The 14,990-nt window shown below is 50.5% G+C and overlaps 2 protein-coding genes across 4 annotated transcripts; one reads left to right on the top strand and one right to left on the bottom strand.

The window, feature by feature from the left end:
* Positions 1-706: 706 nt before the first annotated feature.
* S100A13 (S100 calcium binding protein A13) lies at positions 707-9,001 on the bottom strand. Of its 2 annotated transcripts, XM_082664777.1 has the most exons (4): positions 8,874-8,972; positions 8,030-8,272; positions 7,672-7,865; positions 707-935 (listed from the first exon to the last, which is right to left on the bottom strand). In XM_082664777.1, exons 3-4 carry the CDS (start codon positions 7,822-7,824, stop codon positions 792-794), a joined length of 297 nt encoding a protein of 98 aa, XP_082520903.1. In that variant the 5' UTR covers positions 7,825-7,865; positions 8,030-8,272; positions 8,874-8,972; the 3' UTR covers positions 707-791. The 2 variants fall into 2 exon arrangements, with proteins under 2 accessions (XP_082520903.1, XP_082520904.1); XM_082664778.1 differs by lacking the exon at positions 8,030-8,272 and having other exon boundaries at positions 8,874-9,001.
* Positions 8,501-13,276, top strand: S100A1 (S100 calcium binding protein A1). Of its 2 annotated transcripts, XM_082664785.1 has the most exons (5): positions 8,501-8,614; positions 8,745-8,855; positions 9,866-9,924; positions 11,862-12,014; positions 12,973-13,276. In XM_082664785.1, exons 4-5 carry the CDS (start codon positions 11,874-11,876, stop codon positions 13,114-13,116), a joined length of 285 nt encoding a protein of 94 aa, XP_082520911.1. In that variant the 5' UTR covers positions 8,501-8,614; positions 8,745-8,855; positions 9,866-9,924; positions 11,862-11,873; the 3' UTR covers positions 13,117-13,276. The 2 variants fall into 2 exon arrangements, with proteins under 2 accessions (XP_082520911.1, XP_082520912.1); XM_082664786.1 differs by lacking the exons at positions 8,501-8,614; positions 8,745-8,855 and adding an exon at positions 9,198-9,224.
* Positions 13,277-14,990: the final 1,714 nt, after the last annotated feature.

The following is a 14,990-nucleotide window of genomic DNA, read 5'->3' as shown; positions in this document are numbered from 1 at the left end:
AGGATGGGGAGAGCAGCACTTGGGGGCCCTAAAGTTCTGCTTCCTGCAGCACGACCGCCACCCTCACCCCAGTCCTCGAACCAGAACCCTGTGTTCATCCTTCTGCTTCACCCCTGCCATGGTAGGAGGGAGGAGAGGAGGGTCCAGGGTTCCCAAGCACCCGTCCAGAGAGGATCCTGATTCATTACAGAGGCTCTGGAATTTCAACCCAGTTCTACCTATTCTTGTCTTTGTGACTTAACCTCTCTAAAATCTGTTTCCTCATCTTTAATACAAGACTTAAAAACAGTACCTACCTCAACAGGCTGTGAGCATTAACTAATACAAGAAAATGTTCAGCCCTGTTCCTGGCACAGAGCAAGCCCTCAACACCTGTTCACTGCTATCATTACCATCCAATGACACAAACCCCAGGAATAAGAAAGTGGGAACCAAGACCAAGCCCCTGAGACCTGGTGGGATATAAGTCACCTCACCTGCCCCAGAGATCTGTCTCTACCTTTCAGATATTCATTCATCAACCATGTATTTATTGAGCACCTGTCCTGTACAAGATCTGATGCTGCAGAGTATCTGAAGATGAATAACATTCCTGGTCCTCAAGGAGCTCGTAATTTTTGGACCCAACCTCAGGTGGGGAGAGAGCTTTCCCACCCCCTAGTCTCAAGAGAAGAAATCATCAGGGTGGGTGTGAGTAAGAAACATCTTTGTTTCAAGGAGAAAGCTTTATTTGTGGGGAGTGGGGTACTGCCCAGCCCTGCCATGCCCACCCCCATCCCGGCCAGCCGGCTTTACTTCTTTCGGATCTGCAGGGCCTTCTCCTTCCTGATCTCCTTGGCCAGCTCCCCAATCAGTCTCCAGTACTCGTTGAACTTGAGCTCTGAGTCCTGATTCACATCCAAGCTCTTCATCTTCTCCTCTAAGGAGCCCACATCCTGAGGAGACACCACAGGGAAGAGTGGGGTTAGAAACGAGGGTTCTGACACAGGGAGGGAAGAATTGCCAGTCGCCACTCCCTTCCCTCAGAGAGCACTAGGATCTGCCCCAAACCTTCAGGACGAAGCTGCAGCCCCAACACAGCACCGCCCTGGTGCCCAACTCCAGGGGGAAGCAGAGGAGGGAAGTGGGGAGCCTGGTTATAGGGTTTGCTGTGGTCTAAATATACACACCATGGCGGATCATGTACCATAAGCATGATGTCACTGAACGCAGAGAGGGGAAGAGCTGCACACAACGGGCCTTCAACGGCAGGTATGGGTGGGCTCCAGCATGCCGCTGTGCCAGCCCTGGGATAAGCCCAAAGACACTCGGGGAGCCCTTGTAGGCATTGACTCACTCTGACCACCCAGAGTCTTCTCAGGCCACACTCCTCCTTTACAGAAAGCTGGAGAAGTTCACAGCACTTGGCTGTCCATTTGCATAATCCTAGTGTCTTCTCATTCTTCCAGTTGGGTCACTAGCCTGGTAGATCAGAGGAATGGCGAGGACACAAGGTATATGGTTTCCCAGGGGGCCCTTGGCAAAGTCTCTCCCAGCAGACCTGTGAAATCTAAGGATATTCTAAGTTGGACCATCGTGATCAAAGGATTGGTTGCCAGGTAAGTAACCACAACCAGGAAGTTGACTGTAGAACAACGGATCCATGTCAAACCAGACAAGGGTGCCTCAGGAGGAGCTCATGCTAAACATTTGAATCAACATTTGGAGGAAGGCAGAGAAGGCTTGCCAAACCTATAGATGGCACAAAGCTAATTTATAGAAGAGCTAAACAAGACGTTTTTTAAAGCTACAATCATGCTTATTTATAAAATACTATAAGCATTGCCAGTGGAAGGCAACGATGCCCAGTGTAACACACAGATGGAGGGGGAAAACATACAATTAGTCAAGAGAAAGAAATAAAAGGTAAAGTTGTTGGGAAAGAAGATGCAAATTCACCTCTTATATTAGCAATTATATAATTGTATACCTAGAAAAAAACGAAAGAGTGATAAAGGTTAACATTTCAACCAGTGTAAGCACTTAATAGTGCTGACCGTTCTGAGCATATGCTGAACACCCTACATGCTTTACATCATTTAATCTTCATAATCTGCTAGGATGAAAGTCTCCTGAGCACAGGGACCTTGTCCGTCTTGTTCACCACCATAATGCCAGTGCCTGGGAGAATGTCTGGCACATAGCGGAGGCTTGTTCACCACTATAACCCAAAGCCTAGGACAGTGTCAGCACAGAACGTAGTAGGCACTCAATAAATACTGACTGAATAAATGCAAGACCAATGCAACAAGAACAGTATTACTATGAGTCCATTTCACAGATGAGAAATGAAGGCTCAGAAAGATTAAATAACTAACCCGGGATGACAAGCTAGACCTTGCATTTGAACCTAGATTGTCTGACTCAGAGCTTATGCTCTTACCCACTAATCTGTATTTCTTCCCCCAAAAAACTATTAGAAATGATAAAGTATCAGGTGACAATATTAATACACAAAAACAAATACCAGTTTGAAAATATAATATGAAAGATTCCACTTAAAATAGTAAAAAATAAAATAAAGCACTCAGGAAAAAATGTAGGACTCTATTAAGCTTTTGTGAAGAAAACTGAACTGAAGGATATGAAAGAAAACAAGAATAAATAGAAAAACATACTTTTTTTTACAGAGAAAGATTCAATAGTGTAAAGATGTCAATTTTCCCTAAAATAACATTTTTATATAATCCCAATTAAAATATTTACAGGATTCTTTTTAATATGATTAAATGTTACTAAAATTCTTCTTGAAAAATCAACATGTGGGATCTACTGGTAAAATTCTGAAAAAAAAACAATAATGAGGGAGAACCAACCCTACAGGTTATCAAAGCATATTTTAAAACCACAGTAATTAAATGAGAATGTTTCTAAATAATAAACAGATCAATGAAACAGAATAAAGAGCCCCAAAATATACATGGGAATTGAATAAATAATAAGTGGGGTATTTAACATCAATAAGAAAATTTTAATAATAAAATAAAGTCTGGGAGTTTTTTTAATAAGTTAAACTGAGGAAGACCTTTCTAAACATGGCATAAAACACAGAAGCCATTCAGGAAAAGTTTGACAGATTTGACTACATAAAATTTTTTATATTCTGTATGGCAAAAAAGACCAAAAACAAACTCAAAGGACGAAAAGGCAAATTAGGGGGAAATGTTTGCAATGCACATAATAGACAAAGGTTATTTTCTTTATTTATAAAGAGCTATAATAAATCAATATGAAAAGAAAAACACTTTGATAAAAGAAACAGGCAGTTCACAGAAAAGGCAATATATATGCCTATCAAAAATATTTTTTAAAGTTCTATTTCACTCAGAATTAAAGAAGTGTAAATCAGAAAAAGACACCATTTCCACATATTAGATTGGCAAAATTTAAAAGCTCAGTAAGGGTTTCCCTGGTGGTGCAGTGGTTAAGAATCCGCCTGCCAATGCAGGGGGCGCGGGTTCGAGCCCCGGTCAGGGAAGATCCCACATGCCACGTGTGCCACAACTACTGAGCCTGCACTCTAGAGCCCGCGAGCCACAACTACCGAGCCCACAGGCCACAACTACTGATGCCCGCGCGCCTAGAGCCCGTGCTCCAAGAGAAGCCACTGCAATGAGAAGCCCGCGCACCGCAACAAAGAGTAGCCCCTGCTCGCTGCAACTAGAGAAAGCCTGCGCCCAGCAAGAAGAACCAATGCAGCCAAAAATAAAATAAATAAATAAATTTATAAAAACAAAAAAATTAAATTAAAAAATAAACTCTCAGTTAGACCCATTTGGGGCAAGGATGTGGGAAACAGGCAGTCGCATGCACTGCTGTTGGCCATGAAAACAAGTGCAAACTTGTTGGGAGGCAAACTAATAATATCCATAAAAATTAAGAACAAACCTTTTGACCTAATATTTATACTGCCAGACATTTACTCTATAAACATTTTCCCTTTAGTATGTAAAGATATATCAATATAAACAACGTTTGCAAAAGGGAAAAGTGAACACAAGGGAAATGTTCATCAATAGAGGATTGACTACATAAATTTGTGTTAAGCTACATATTAGAATACAGTACATCATTTTTTAAACTGGGAAAACAGCCTATATGCATTGTTACATTTTTAAAAAGCTATTTGTAGAACCGTAGGTAAGATGCATTTATTCATTCACTCACTCAACAATTTTTACTTCTTTTAAACTTTTTTACTATCTCACTTATTCCCTCAGTATATTTTTTTTTTTTTTTTTTTTTTTTTTTTTTGCCGTACGCGGACCTCTCACTGTTGTGGCCTCTCCCGTTGTGGAGCACAGGCTCCGGACGCGCAGGCTCAGCGGCCATGGCTCACAGGCCCAGCCACTCCGCGGCATGTGGGATCTTCCCGGACCGGGGCACGAACCCATGTCCCCTGCACTGGCAGGCGGACTCTCAACCACTGCGCGACCAGGGAAGCCCTCTCTCAGTATTTTATTGAGCACCTAACTAGGAGTCAGACACTAAGTGCTGGGGATAAAACAGTGAGCAGATTCCTTTCCTTTATAGAACAAGAATGTTTCCTACATGGAAAGGAAGAAAATTATGTTACTTCTTGGTAACGTAAAATTGTATAATGGAAGTTAAGTTGTGAAGGAAGTGTTCTGAAAGAAAATAGCCCAAGGTAAAGGAACAGAACACAAGGAGGTGATCTCTGTACTCAGTGGTGAAGGAAGGTCATGCTGAGGATTTGCCATCTGAGCAGAAATCTGTCAAACGAGGAATAAGCCTAGCAGATACCTGGGGTATGAGCATTCTGAACCAGGAGAGGAAAAGTAGAGACAGCATAAAGTGGAGAGTATAAATAACTCTCACTGCTTTTGAGGAGTTTTACTACAAAGGGGAACAGAGATGTAAGGCATAGCTGGAGGGAATTATAGGGTCAAGGGAGGTTTTCTTTTAAGACGGGAGATAGTACAGCATATTTGTAAACTGATCAGAACAACCTAGTAGAGACAGAAATTTTGATGATGCAAGAGAGAAGAGGAAGAATTGAGGGCTTCCCTGGTGGCTCAGTGGTTAAGAATCCGCCTGACAATGCAGGGGACACGGGTTTGAGCCCTCGGCTGGGAAGACTCCACATGCCGCGGAGCAACTAAGCCCGTGCGCCACAACTACTGAGCCTGCGCTCTAGAGCCGCGAGCCACAACTGCTGAGCCTGCATGCCACAACTACTGAAGCCCACGCGCCTAGAGCCTGTGCTCCACAACACGGAGAAGCCACCGCAATGAGATGCCTGCACACCGCCACGAGGAGTAGCCCCTGCTCTGCGCAACTAGAGAAAGCCCGTGCGCAGCTACGAGGACCCAATGCAGCCAAAATAAATTTAATTAATTAATTAATTTTAAGAAAAAAAGGAGGAAGAATTGAAAGAGTAACGTCTTTAAGTAGGTGAGAAGGGATGGGATTTAGTGCAGCAGTGGAGGGGCTGGCCTTAGCAGCAGAGACAGATTATTAGTGTTAACAGGAAGGAAGGCAGGAAATGTGCTGATCGGTTGGTAGTTTTGGGGAGGAAGCACATAGAAGTTTCCCGATGGCTTTTATTTTTCTCAGTGAGAGGGAGACTATGAAAAGAGGTACTGGAGTTTAAGGAGAAAGGAAAAGTTGTGAAATAATCACCTGAAAGAGCTGGTAAATGAATTAATAGGGAAATGTAGAAGAATTTCCAGGTATTGCTAAGGGTCCTATTGGGGGCTGTGGTTATAGATTTAAAGTGAGACAACTCAACAACATGGCAGTGCATTTTTCTCTAGCCAGATTCAGCTGTACAAGCGCAGACACAGAACGGTGGGTTTCACCAGCAAGCTAATGAAGCTGAAATGTTGGATTTAACCTGGGTTGGGATTTTGCCAAATAACTAGGACAGAGAGAAAGAGAATCAAGGGAGTTGAGCAAGTGATTATAGTGGTGAGCCTTAGAACCCAGCTGAGTAAGAAGGGAAATGAGGTCTCGAGGGATGGTGATGGAAGATGAAAAAGTGATAGGGTCAAGAGACTGAAGTTCCCAGTGGAGTCAGGAAGTCATGGAGTGGAGGAACTAGATAGAGGAATAGAACTGGAATGACAGGAGGCGGCAGACAGAGAAAGAGAGGCCTGAAATTGAGATTTTGGAGATGGCGCATTGGTAATGACAAGACCTAAAGAATGGACAGGGCAGCAGAGTGGAGGGGCAGGGATGCTGAGGTGCAGGAAGACAGAACCTTTGAAAGTAAGGAGTTGAAGAAATTGAAAGGCCCAGGGACTTCCATGGTGGTCCAGTGGTTACGATGCCGTGCTCCCAATGCAGTGGGCGTGGGTTCGATCCCTTGTCTGGGAACTAAGATTCCACACGCCGCGCAGCGCGGCCAAAAAAAAAAGAAACTGAAAGGCCCAGGTGTTGAATAAGTTGCCTGTGTGGATACTGAAGGTAATGACAGTGGCAGTGATGAGAAGAAAAACAGTAAAAGCCAGAAGCTGAAGCGCTAGAAGGTGTGCGATTAGAAGGGTGGCACGTGGTACATACGAGCTTCCAAGGAGTTGGGTGTCTTAGGAAGGAGAAGTGGGAATTCCCTGGCAGTCCAGTGGTTAGGACTGTGCGCTCTCACTGCTGAGGGCCCGGGTTTTAACCCCTGGTCGGGGAACTAAAATCTCACAAGCTGCACGGGTGCAGCCAAAAAAAAAAGAAGAAGAAGAAACGAAGATCTGGAAGTTGCAATGAAAAGCAAAGGGGTCACTATCTGCATTTCCAGGCCCAGAGGGAGTCGGATTTGGAAGAAAAACCAGTCATTATTTGACAAGGCTACAGGGAATGCTGTACTTTCAGGGCAGAGCCTGAAGTTTCCTGTGAGAAGAGGAAGGGAAAAGTCTAAGGATGTAGGAGATATTGCAAATGATAGACTATGAATTTCAGAGACTAGTTTGTGTCGTTTTTTTTTTAATCCATGTTCACACACTTCTATGTGCCTTTGAATTTTTAGAAAGGATGTAAAAGAAACTGTTAACAGCCTGGGATGATGTGCCAACCCAGAGCGGATGAAATGTAAATCCCTACTCCATCCTGTGAACAGGAGACAAAGAATAATCCTGTCAGTTGCATTATTGAGGGGATTCCCAGAGCGGGTGGGGAATAATCACAGACCACTTACAGGAACCTCCTATACTGAGATTCTATGACTCCATTAATTTGGCTGTGTTTTGATTTTTGACAAACCCTTTCCCATAGCTGGGCCTCGGTTTCTGTATACGTGAAGTGAGGAATTTGGACCGTGTTTTCTCTTGGCCTCCTTCTAGCTCTGATGGCCTATGAATCTCCTGGAAGCCAGCTCTGGGTCCAGTCCTGTGCTGGGGAAATGAGACCAGAGAGGCACAGAGAGACACCACGAGAACCCAACAGCATCATCTGATGGGAGCACAAAGCCCAATACAACACTCGCGTTCACACAGACATAATATTACCTAACTATACACACACCAGGCAAGAACGCCCAGAGCCATTTACATGTGCAGTCATCACACCCTCCTCCACAGTACACCTGTGGTCACCTTATCATGCTCAGTAATATCTCCTCATATACACAGGGTCCCACAGCCACTGGCTCCCAAAACCTCACACCCAGAGACCCCCACCTACCTTGAGCAGGTGAGGCAACTGCTGAGTGACCAGTTCCTTAAACTCATTGATGCTGAGGCTGCCCTTCCGGCCCTCCTGCCCTGCAAAGGTGAAGAAGGTGGTGACCACAGTCTCAATGGCCGCCTCCAGCTCAGTCAGTGGTTCGGCTGCCATTAGGACCCTGGGGCTGGAGCTGATGTCCTCACAGGGCTGACCTGCAGGAGGGGGAAGAAGAGAGCGTCAGGACAGGCCAGAGCGCCCCTGCCCTGGCGCTGCCGCTGCCGCCTTAAGCCTCTGCCTGGAGGAGGCCTCAAGGGGAAGTAGGGAAGGGACAGGGACGCAGGGATGGAGCTTGGGGCAGGGGACCAGGCAATGGTACCTCAGTGTAGGTGGGGGAAGAAATGTTCACTTCCAGAAACCCCTTCCTCTCTAGGTCTCACAGTCTGGGGGTCCTTTTGAAGTGTCCGTGTCTCAGGGACCCGTGTGTGGTGGTCCCTCAGTCTGGAGACCCCTCTGTCTGGGAGCAGGCTTTCAGTCTGGGGTCCTTCTTTGGAGTCCTCTCAGTCTGGTGGCCCCTCTGTGGGGTTCAGTCCCAAGGGTCCTTTCTTGGAGCTTAACCGGCCTCAAAGGGTCATGGGGTTGTTTGTCTCCAAAGCTTGTTTGTGCAAGGACCTGGGTCTCCACCCGCCTGCATTGCACCCGCCCCGGTCCCCCCCCCCCCCACACACACACACACTGGCTGCTCTTCCCAGCAGAGAGGCCGGGGTCTGGCAAACGCCCAGCTGTGGTCAGGGCTGGCTTGGTCTGGGCAGACCCCGCCTCTCTGTCGTCCCGCTCGCCCCTCCCCTCGGGGGCAGCTGGGCAGAGTGCGGAGCCCAGGACCCCAGAGCCCTCCCCGCCCCCGTCTCCCAGCAACAGGTCCTGGATGGGGCTCCGCTGACTGCCCGCGCCCAGGAGAGATTTGGTACTGGCACTCACTCACAGCGCCCGGAGTGGAGGGGCTCGGCGGGGGAGGGAGGGGACGGGTACGGCTGGGGCAAGGGGGCATGCCCAATCATCCTCCCTTTTCCCACCCACCCCCTGCCCTCTGCAAGGACTGCTGCTGGATTTCCCAAAGCCACTTCCTGAATCCCAGTCTGAGCCGGCTCCAGCGTAGGAACCTGGGAGGCCAGGGCGGAAAAAGGCTCCCCAGGAACCCTCCAGGGGTAAGGGTTGCGACTCACCGGGGCAAGGAGATGGGATGCAGCGAGGCAGGAGCCCTAGGGCTGAGGTTTATAAGCTTCCCTGGAGGGAGGAAAGAGCCCCTCCCAAGCCTGGAGGTGTCAAGTTTCCGTCTGCATTCTGAAGAGAGGAGCGCGCCCAGTCACGCCTCCCGCCCGGCCCTCCCCACCCCAAGCAATCAGGCCTGGAACCCTGGCCCCACCCAACGCAGCCCACCGCAGCCTCGACTTGGTGAGGGGGAGGGCCCGCCTGGAGCTGCCTGGCCAGATTCCACTCAGCAGGCATCCTGGGGTCCCATCCCTCCCAACACGGGGAGCCCGCTGCCCCACTACACCCGCCCCGTCTGATCTGGAGTATGTATGTTGGGGCGTGGGGAGGCCACTGTAAATTCAAAGAATCAACTGAGGGAGCTCGGCACTGAGAGGTCCCATCTAAGAAACACCACAAGAGGGCCCCTCAGAATGGGATCCCACCAAGGACCCTGCAGCCCTAGACCCCTACAGAGGACCCAGACTGAGACCCCACAAACAGAGGGGGACACAGGCCGAGCCCCCGATAGAGGAGACCCTGGATTGAAATCCCGCAGTGGGGTCTCAGGCTGAAACCCCTCGGGGAGACTACCAAGACTAAATTATTCACTGAGAAGTTCCCTCGCTGAGCCCCTCAGCCAGGTGCGTGTACCTCTTCCTAGCCTAGCAGCATACCCAGTACTGTGGGAGGCCGGGGGAGCCGAGAAGGCCTCTGAGTGTTCCTTCTTCCCAGGACCTTTCCCACCTCCCTTCCTCCTGGGCCCTGCCTTTTGGGACCCAGCGTGGGGGGAGGCAGGGGAGGCTGGAGAAGAGGACACAGGCCAGCCTGTTCCAGCCCAGGAGACAGAGGGCGCCTCTGTCCACTCCTGGCCCCTTGCCCCACTGGGTGTCTGTCTGTGAAGGGGTGGAGCCAGTGGGGGGTGTCGGCGGGGGAAGGACGACTGAAGACAGGTCTCCCCACACAGCTCCGGTAGCCACATTTGCAGCCTCGTCTGTCTGTCCAGAACCTGCTCCCAGGCTGACAGTGAGTATCCTGCCCCATCTGCCCTGGGTCCCTGCCCTGGCCAGCCTTGTGGAAAGGGGACTTCAGCAGGGCTCCAAAAGTCTGGGGAGGAGCTCGGGATTTGGGGGAGACAGTGTTTGGAAGGTGGTGAGGGGAGGCAAGTGAAGGTCAGAGGGAGATCTGGGAGCTCAGTGAATAAGGAAGCCAGTGGGGAACGCAGCCACTGAGTTTCCAGGAGACCAGGCCCTCCTCCCACAGAGCTCTCACGTGCCCCCGCAAGGCTCCCTCCATCTCCCAGGTGCTGGGGAGGAGACCCAGCTCTCGCCTTGCTTCCAGCGGTGTAAGAATAAGAAAGCAGATGGACCAGCTCCTTCTGCCCACCCGCCCCCCGCCAGCCGTGGTCTCTCTGCCACCCCACCCAGCCTTGCCAAGAGCTCAGGTCCCAGGGAAGTTGGGGGGCGGGGGTGGCAGAGCATGAATCATGTGATACCAGGAAGGGGGCACTAGGGTACTATACCCACTCCCACTGTCCCTTCATGTGACCTCCCCTTTCTCCTCCTCCTCTTTCTTGGCCCAGTTTCTCCATTCTTCTTTCCTCTCATTCTTTCCCTTTGTTTTTCTGTCTGCCCCCTCCCTGCCAAGAATGGCCCCTACGCAAAATCCCAGGCTGCTTGAGGTCTCCGGGAAACCTCTATGTGCCTCTCCTGGATGGGGCTGATAACTGAGCCACCAGCACCCCTCCCTCCGCCCCCCACCCACCCCCCAGCTTATCCCCTCCATCAGCCCCGGCTTGGGTTCCATCTCCCCCGTGTCTCTGTGACAACCGCTTCTCACGTCCGGAGTTCAGGTGACATTCACAAGGGCCCCATTGAAGAGCTAGGATGTCATCCGATCAGGGCCCATTGTCCAGCCCCTCAGGTCTGGGGAAGGATGGGGACACCTGATCTGAGACACCTGAGCTGCCCCCTGAGGCTGTGGAGGGGCCAACCATCCCAAGGCCAAGGGAAAGAGACCCCCTGGCTCGGCAGTCCCCTCTCCTCAACAGACCCCTCCATTTTTCCCCTCCTCTCCCCCAGCCCCTTGGATTCAGAGGACCTCATGCACTCAGCCTTTATCTCCCCTAACACATACCAGCCCCATTCTCCCTGCTGCCATGTCCCCACATCACCCAAGTTGGGCCTGGGGGTGGGAGTGGCAGGGACAAGATCCCACAAGTGTCCTCTCCCCCTCCCTGGGAGCCCTGGCTCCAAGGAAAAGGCTCAGACATTCCTCTTTCCTTTCCCACCACCACACAGTAGAAGGGCTGAATCTGCAGAGAAGCAAGACGAACCAAACTAGAGGTAACAGAGGGAAGCCAAAGTGACATGTTCAGGAGAGAACAGTGTAGAAGGACCAAGAGAGGCCCCCAGTCTGCTGACAAGAAACTCAGAGGCAGTGAGACGCCCCCGTCCCCATGAACCTTGGGCCACCCACTCAGACTGCCACCCTATCCACCAGGCCGACTAAGGGCACCAGATTGACTCCTTGCTCGGGGTGGGCAGCAGAGTCAAGGCTATAGAGGGGAGCCCAGCCCACCATCCCCAACAGCAGATCTTGGCTGTGCTGGGCAGGCAAGTCCAGGGTAAAAATAGAGCCAGAGGAAGCCAGGCCGGGTCCTGTGACCACCCCTACCTGCCTGCCCCACCCTCCTCAGTGTGCCGGCAGCCAGGAGCAACTGCGAAGTCCACTGCAGGCCTCTAGAGCCAGCCCAGATCCAGCTGTTCTACCTCCATGCCCAAAGCCCTGCTTCCCTCTGGCTGGGGTGTGGACTGAAGGGCACAGAGAATGAGGCTAGACTTAGGTCTGATCAGTTGTGGGGGGGCTTCGATCTCATGGCTCTTTGAGCTGTGGGCCCCTACCCCAACCCCAGCTACCCCAGGCACGGTCCCCAGCTCACTTCCATGGTGGGACGTGGGTAGGTGAGCTACAAGATGGGCTCTGAGCTGGAGACGGCAATGGAGACTCTCATCAATGTGTTCCACGCCCACTCGGGCAAGGAGGGGGACAAGTACAAGCTGAGCAAGAAGGAGCTCAAAGAGCTGCTGCAGACGGAGCTCTCCGGCTTCCTGGACGTGAGCACAGGGTGGGGGCACAGGGTGGAGTGGGCGAGGGGTGGGGGAACAGAGTGGGCCCCTCCCTGCCACCTCCCCATCCCACCCCAGCTCAGCCCAACCATCTCCTTCCTCTCCCAGGCTCCCCTACTCTTCTGGGTTCAAGTCAAAATGACCTGATTTACTGATCACCTGCTAAGGGCTAGGCCTTGTGTAGATGCATCAGTAACAAAACACACCGTCTAGCAGGGAAGGACTGACACTTGAAAGTAAACCTTGAACACCAGGAAGCACCCGGGGCCTTAACAGAGGTGCCAGAAAGGATTATGGGAGAACATTAACCTGACTGAAGTGGACGGCTTCCCCAAAGAGGTGGCACTCAGGCCCCTGGCAGATCATTAGGGTAAATGTAGACATTTTAGGAGGAGGTGTAGTATCTGAACAAGAGCGTGTGAGAAAGCAGATGGAGCGTGCTCGGTAGTTTTGACAGGACTGAAGGATGCAAAAGAGAAGCCAGTAGAAAGTGTACCAGCTTTGAGATTTTATGAGACCTGGGTTCAAATTCTGGTGCTGCCACTTAATAGCTGTGTGACTTTGGGCGTGTTCCTTAACCGTCGACTGTCAATTTGTTTCTTCTCTGGAATGGGACTAATGAAAGCTACTTCACACTATTTGTGCTAGAACTAAATGAGACAGTGCTTGTAAAGCTCCTAGTGTAGTGCTTCTCACATTGTAGGCACTCAGCGTATGGTAATTGCTTTTATTATTCTGCCTTGTTAAGGAGCTGATTCTGTAGGCAACAGGAAGCCATAAGTATTTTGTTAGTTTTGAGGACAGCAAAACTAAGTCCCATAATTAGAAGTAGTTCTCTCTCTTGCTCATCTCTGCCTCCTTCTCCCCAATCAACCAGCCCCCATGCCCCTGACTCAGTGCTGTTCATTTCCCTATACGCCTACCTCTCCGTCTCCTCCCTCCACAGGCCCAGAAGGATGCGGATGCTGTGGACAAGGTGATGAAGGAGTTAGATGAGAATGGAGATGGAGAGGTGGACTTCCAGGAGTATGTGGTGCTGGTGGCTGCCCTCACAGTGGCCTGTAACAACTTCTTCTGGGAGAACAGTTGAGCAGACGGCCCCAGTGGGCAGCGCCCTTCGCCTCCACCCTGCCATGCCTGCCCCTTCACCCTGCTTCCCCCTCACCCCACTTTTCCCTCCCCACCAACAAGGGCGCAAGAGTAGTGGGCCAGGCCTGCAACTCATCTTTCATTAAAGGCTCCTCTCTCACAAGCCGCCAGCTGCTGTCTGTCTCCTTTGGGGTATGGAAGTGGGTGGGGAAGTGAAGGCTGCTCACTCCCAACTTGCCTTATTTGGGGAGGGATCTTATTTTGAGAGAGGTCAAGGGGCCATTACATCTTCCTACTTAAGGAATGCTCAAGGCCCAGGAACATTGGGGTTCAATGTCCCAGCTGGAAGTGGAGGAGACATCAGCTTCTCAGATATAAAGCCAGAAGAATTTCCCTTCAATCTTCAAAGAATATTTACTGAAGACCTACCATGCGCTAGACATCCTATGGGAACTGGGGACACAGCAGTGAGCAAAACAAACACGACTCTCAACATCACATAGGTAAAGTCCAGTAAGGATGCCAAAACATACACACATACATGCTAGGAAGGAAAATGAAAGGATCTGATGCACGTGATTGGGGTGGGGGGGGTGTTGAAGACGTGTTCGTACACTCATTCTTCAAACATGCGAGCCTTTTATTGTGTGTCCAGCCATAATGAAAATCCCGCATAGGTCTACATCAAAATCCACATGGATGGCAGATGGCGAGAGAGGACACAGAAGGGGGAGCGGGGACGCAAAGGTCCCCCCCAAATAACTATTTAACGATGTTCAGGCCAAGTTGGGGAGGGAAGTGAAGAGGAAAATATGGACGGGTGGTGATGAGTGGTGCAGGATCTAGCAGAGGTGTGCTCCCAGCACTGGCCCCCAGGCCTTGGCTGGGGCGTTTGCAGCAATCTGCAACTCTCTGACCGGGGCCAAGGCAAATGATGAGGGGAGAGCCAGTGCAAATTACCTGGGCCCAGTGGTCCACAAGAGAGACCGAGGAGGGACTTCCCTGGTGGCGCAGTGGTTAAGAATCCACCTGCCAATGCAGGGGACATGGGTTCCATCCCTGGTCTGGGAAGATCCCACATGCTGCGGAGCAACTAAGCCTGTGTGCCACAACTATTGAGCCTGCGTGCCACAACTACTGAAGCCCGCGTGCCTAGAGCCCGTGCTCTGAAACGAGAAGCCACTGCAGTGAGAAGCCCACGCACCGCAAGGAAGAGTAGCCTCCATTCGACACAGCTAGAGAAAGCCCACGCACAGCAACAAAGACCCAACGCAGCCAAAAATAAATAATAAAATTAATTAATTTTTTGAAAACAAAGGGGGAGAGAGAGACCGAGGAACATCCACATAAAGAATTGTAGTCCGTCTGCCTTAGCTTGAGGGGCAGAGGGATGTGCCAGGAAATATGAACATCTTTTTCAGGGGGACCGAATCAGCCCCAGCGACCCAAATTACTAAACTGCAGCCCCCTTAAAACCCGGGAGCAGGGACTTCCCTGGCGGTCCAGTGGCTAAGACTGCACTCTCAATGCAAGGGGACCAGGTTCAATCCCTGGTCAGGGAACTAGATCCCACATGCTGCAACTAAGAGTTCACATGCCACAACTAAAGATCCCGCATGCCGCAACTAAGACCCAATGCTGCCAAATAAATACATATTTTTTAAAAGCTTTAAAAAATAATCCATTTTCCAAAAATAAACAGAGCTATGCCACTTGGTCACGCCCCTTCCTAGCCGGGGGGCTGAGTTTAATACAGACCAGGACTTTGCTAAAGCCCCGCCTTCTCCCTAGGGCTCCGCCCTAATCCCGCGCAGGCGTGGCACAAATTTTCCCGCCCCTTAGTGGTGCGGCGGATCTGTCGCCTAACGTAACTGC

The sequence above is a fragment of the Grampus griseus genome (assembly GCF_964374135.1).
Source record: "Grampus griseus genome assembly, chromosome: 1".
Lineage (NCBI taxonomy): Eukaryota > Metazoa > Chordata > Mammalia > Artiodactyla > Delphinidae > Grampus > Grampus griseus.
This window is presented reverse-complemented; position numbering and strand designations above follow the sequence as displayed.

Excerpts from the sequence above, each read along its gene's own strand:
- S100A1 (XM_082664785.1), top strand. The coding sequence starts at position 11,874 with ATGGGCTCTGAGCTGGAGACGGCAATGGAGACTCTCATCAATGTGTTC. Across the intron at positions 12,015-12,972 it reads AGCTCTCCGGCTTCCTGGAC|GCCCAGAAGGATGCGGATGC; the intron begins GTGAGCACAGGG and ends CTCCCTCCACAG.
- S100A13 (XM_082664778.1), bottom strand. The coding sequence starts at position 7,824 with ATGGCAGCCGAACCACTGACTGAGCTGGAGGCGGCCATTGAGACTGTG. Across the intron at positions 936-7,671 it reads AGTTGCCTCACCTGCTCAAG|GATGTGGGCTCCTTAGAGGA; the intron begins GTAGGTGGGGGT and ends GTGTCTCCTCAG.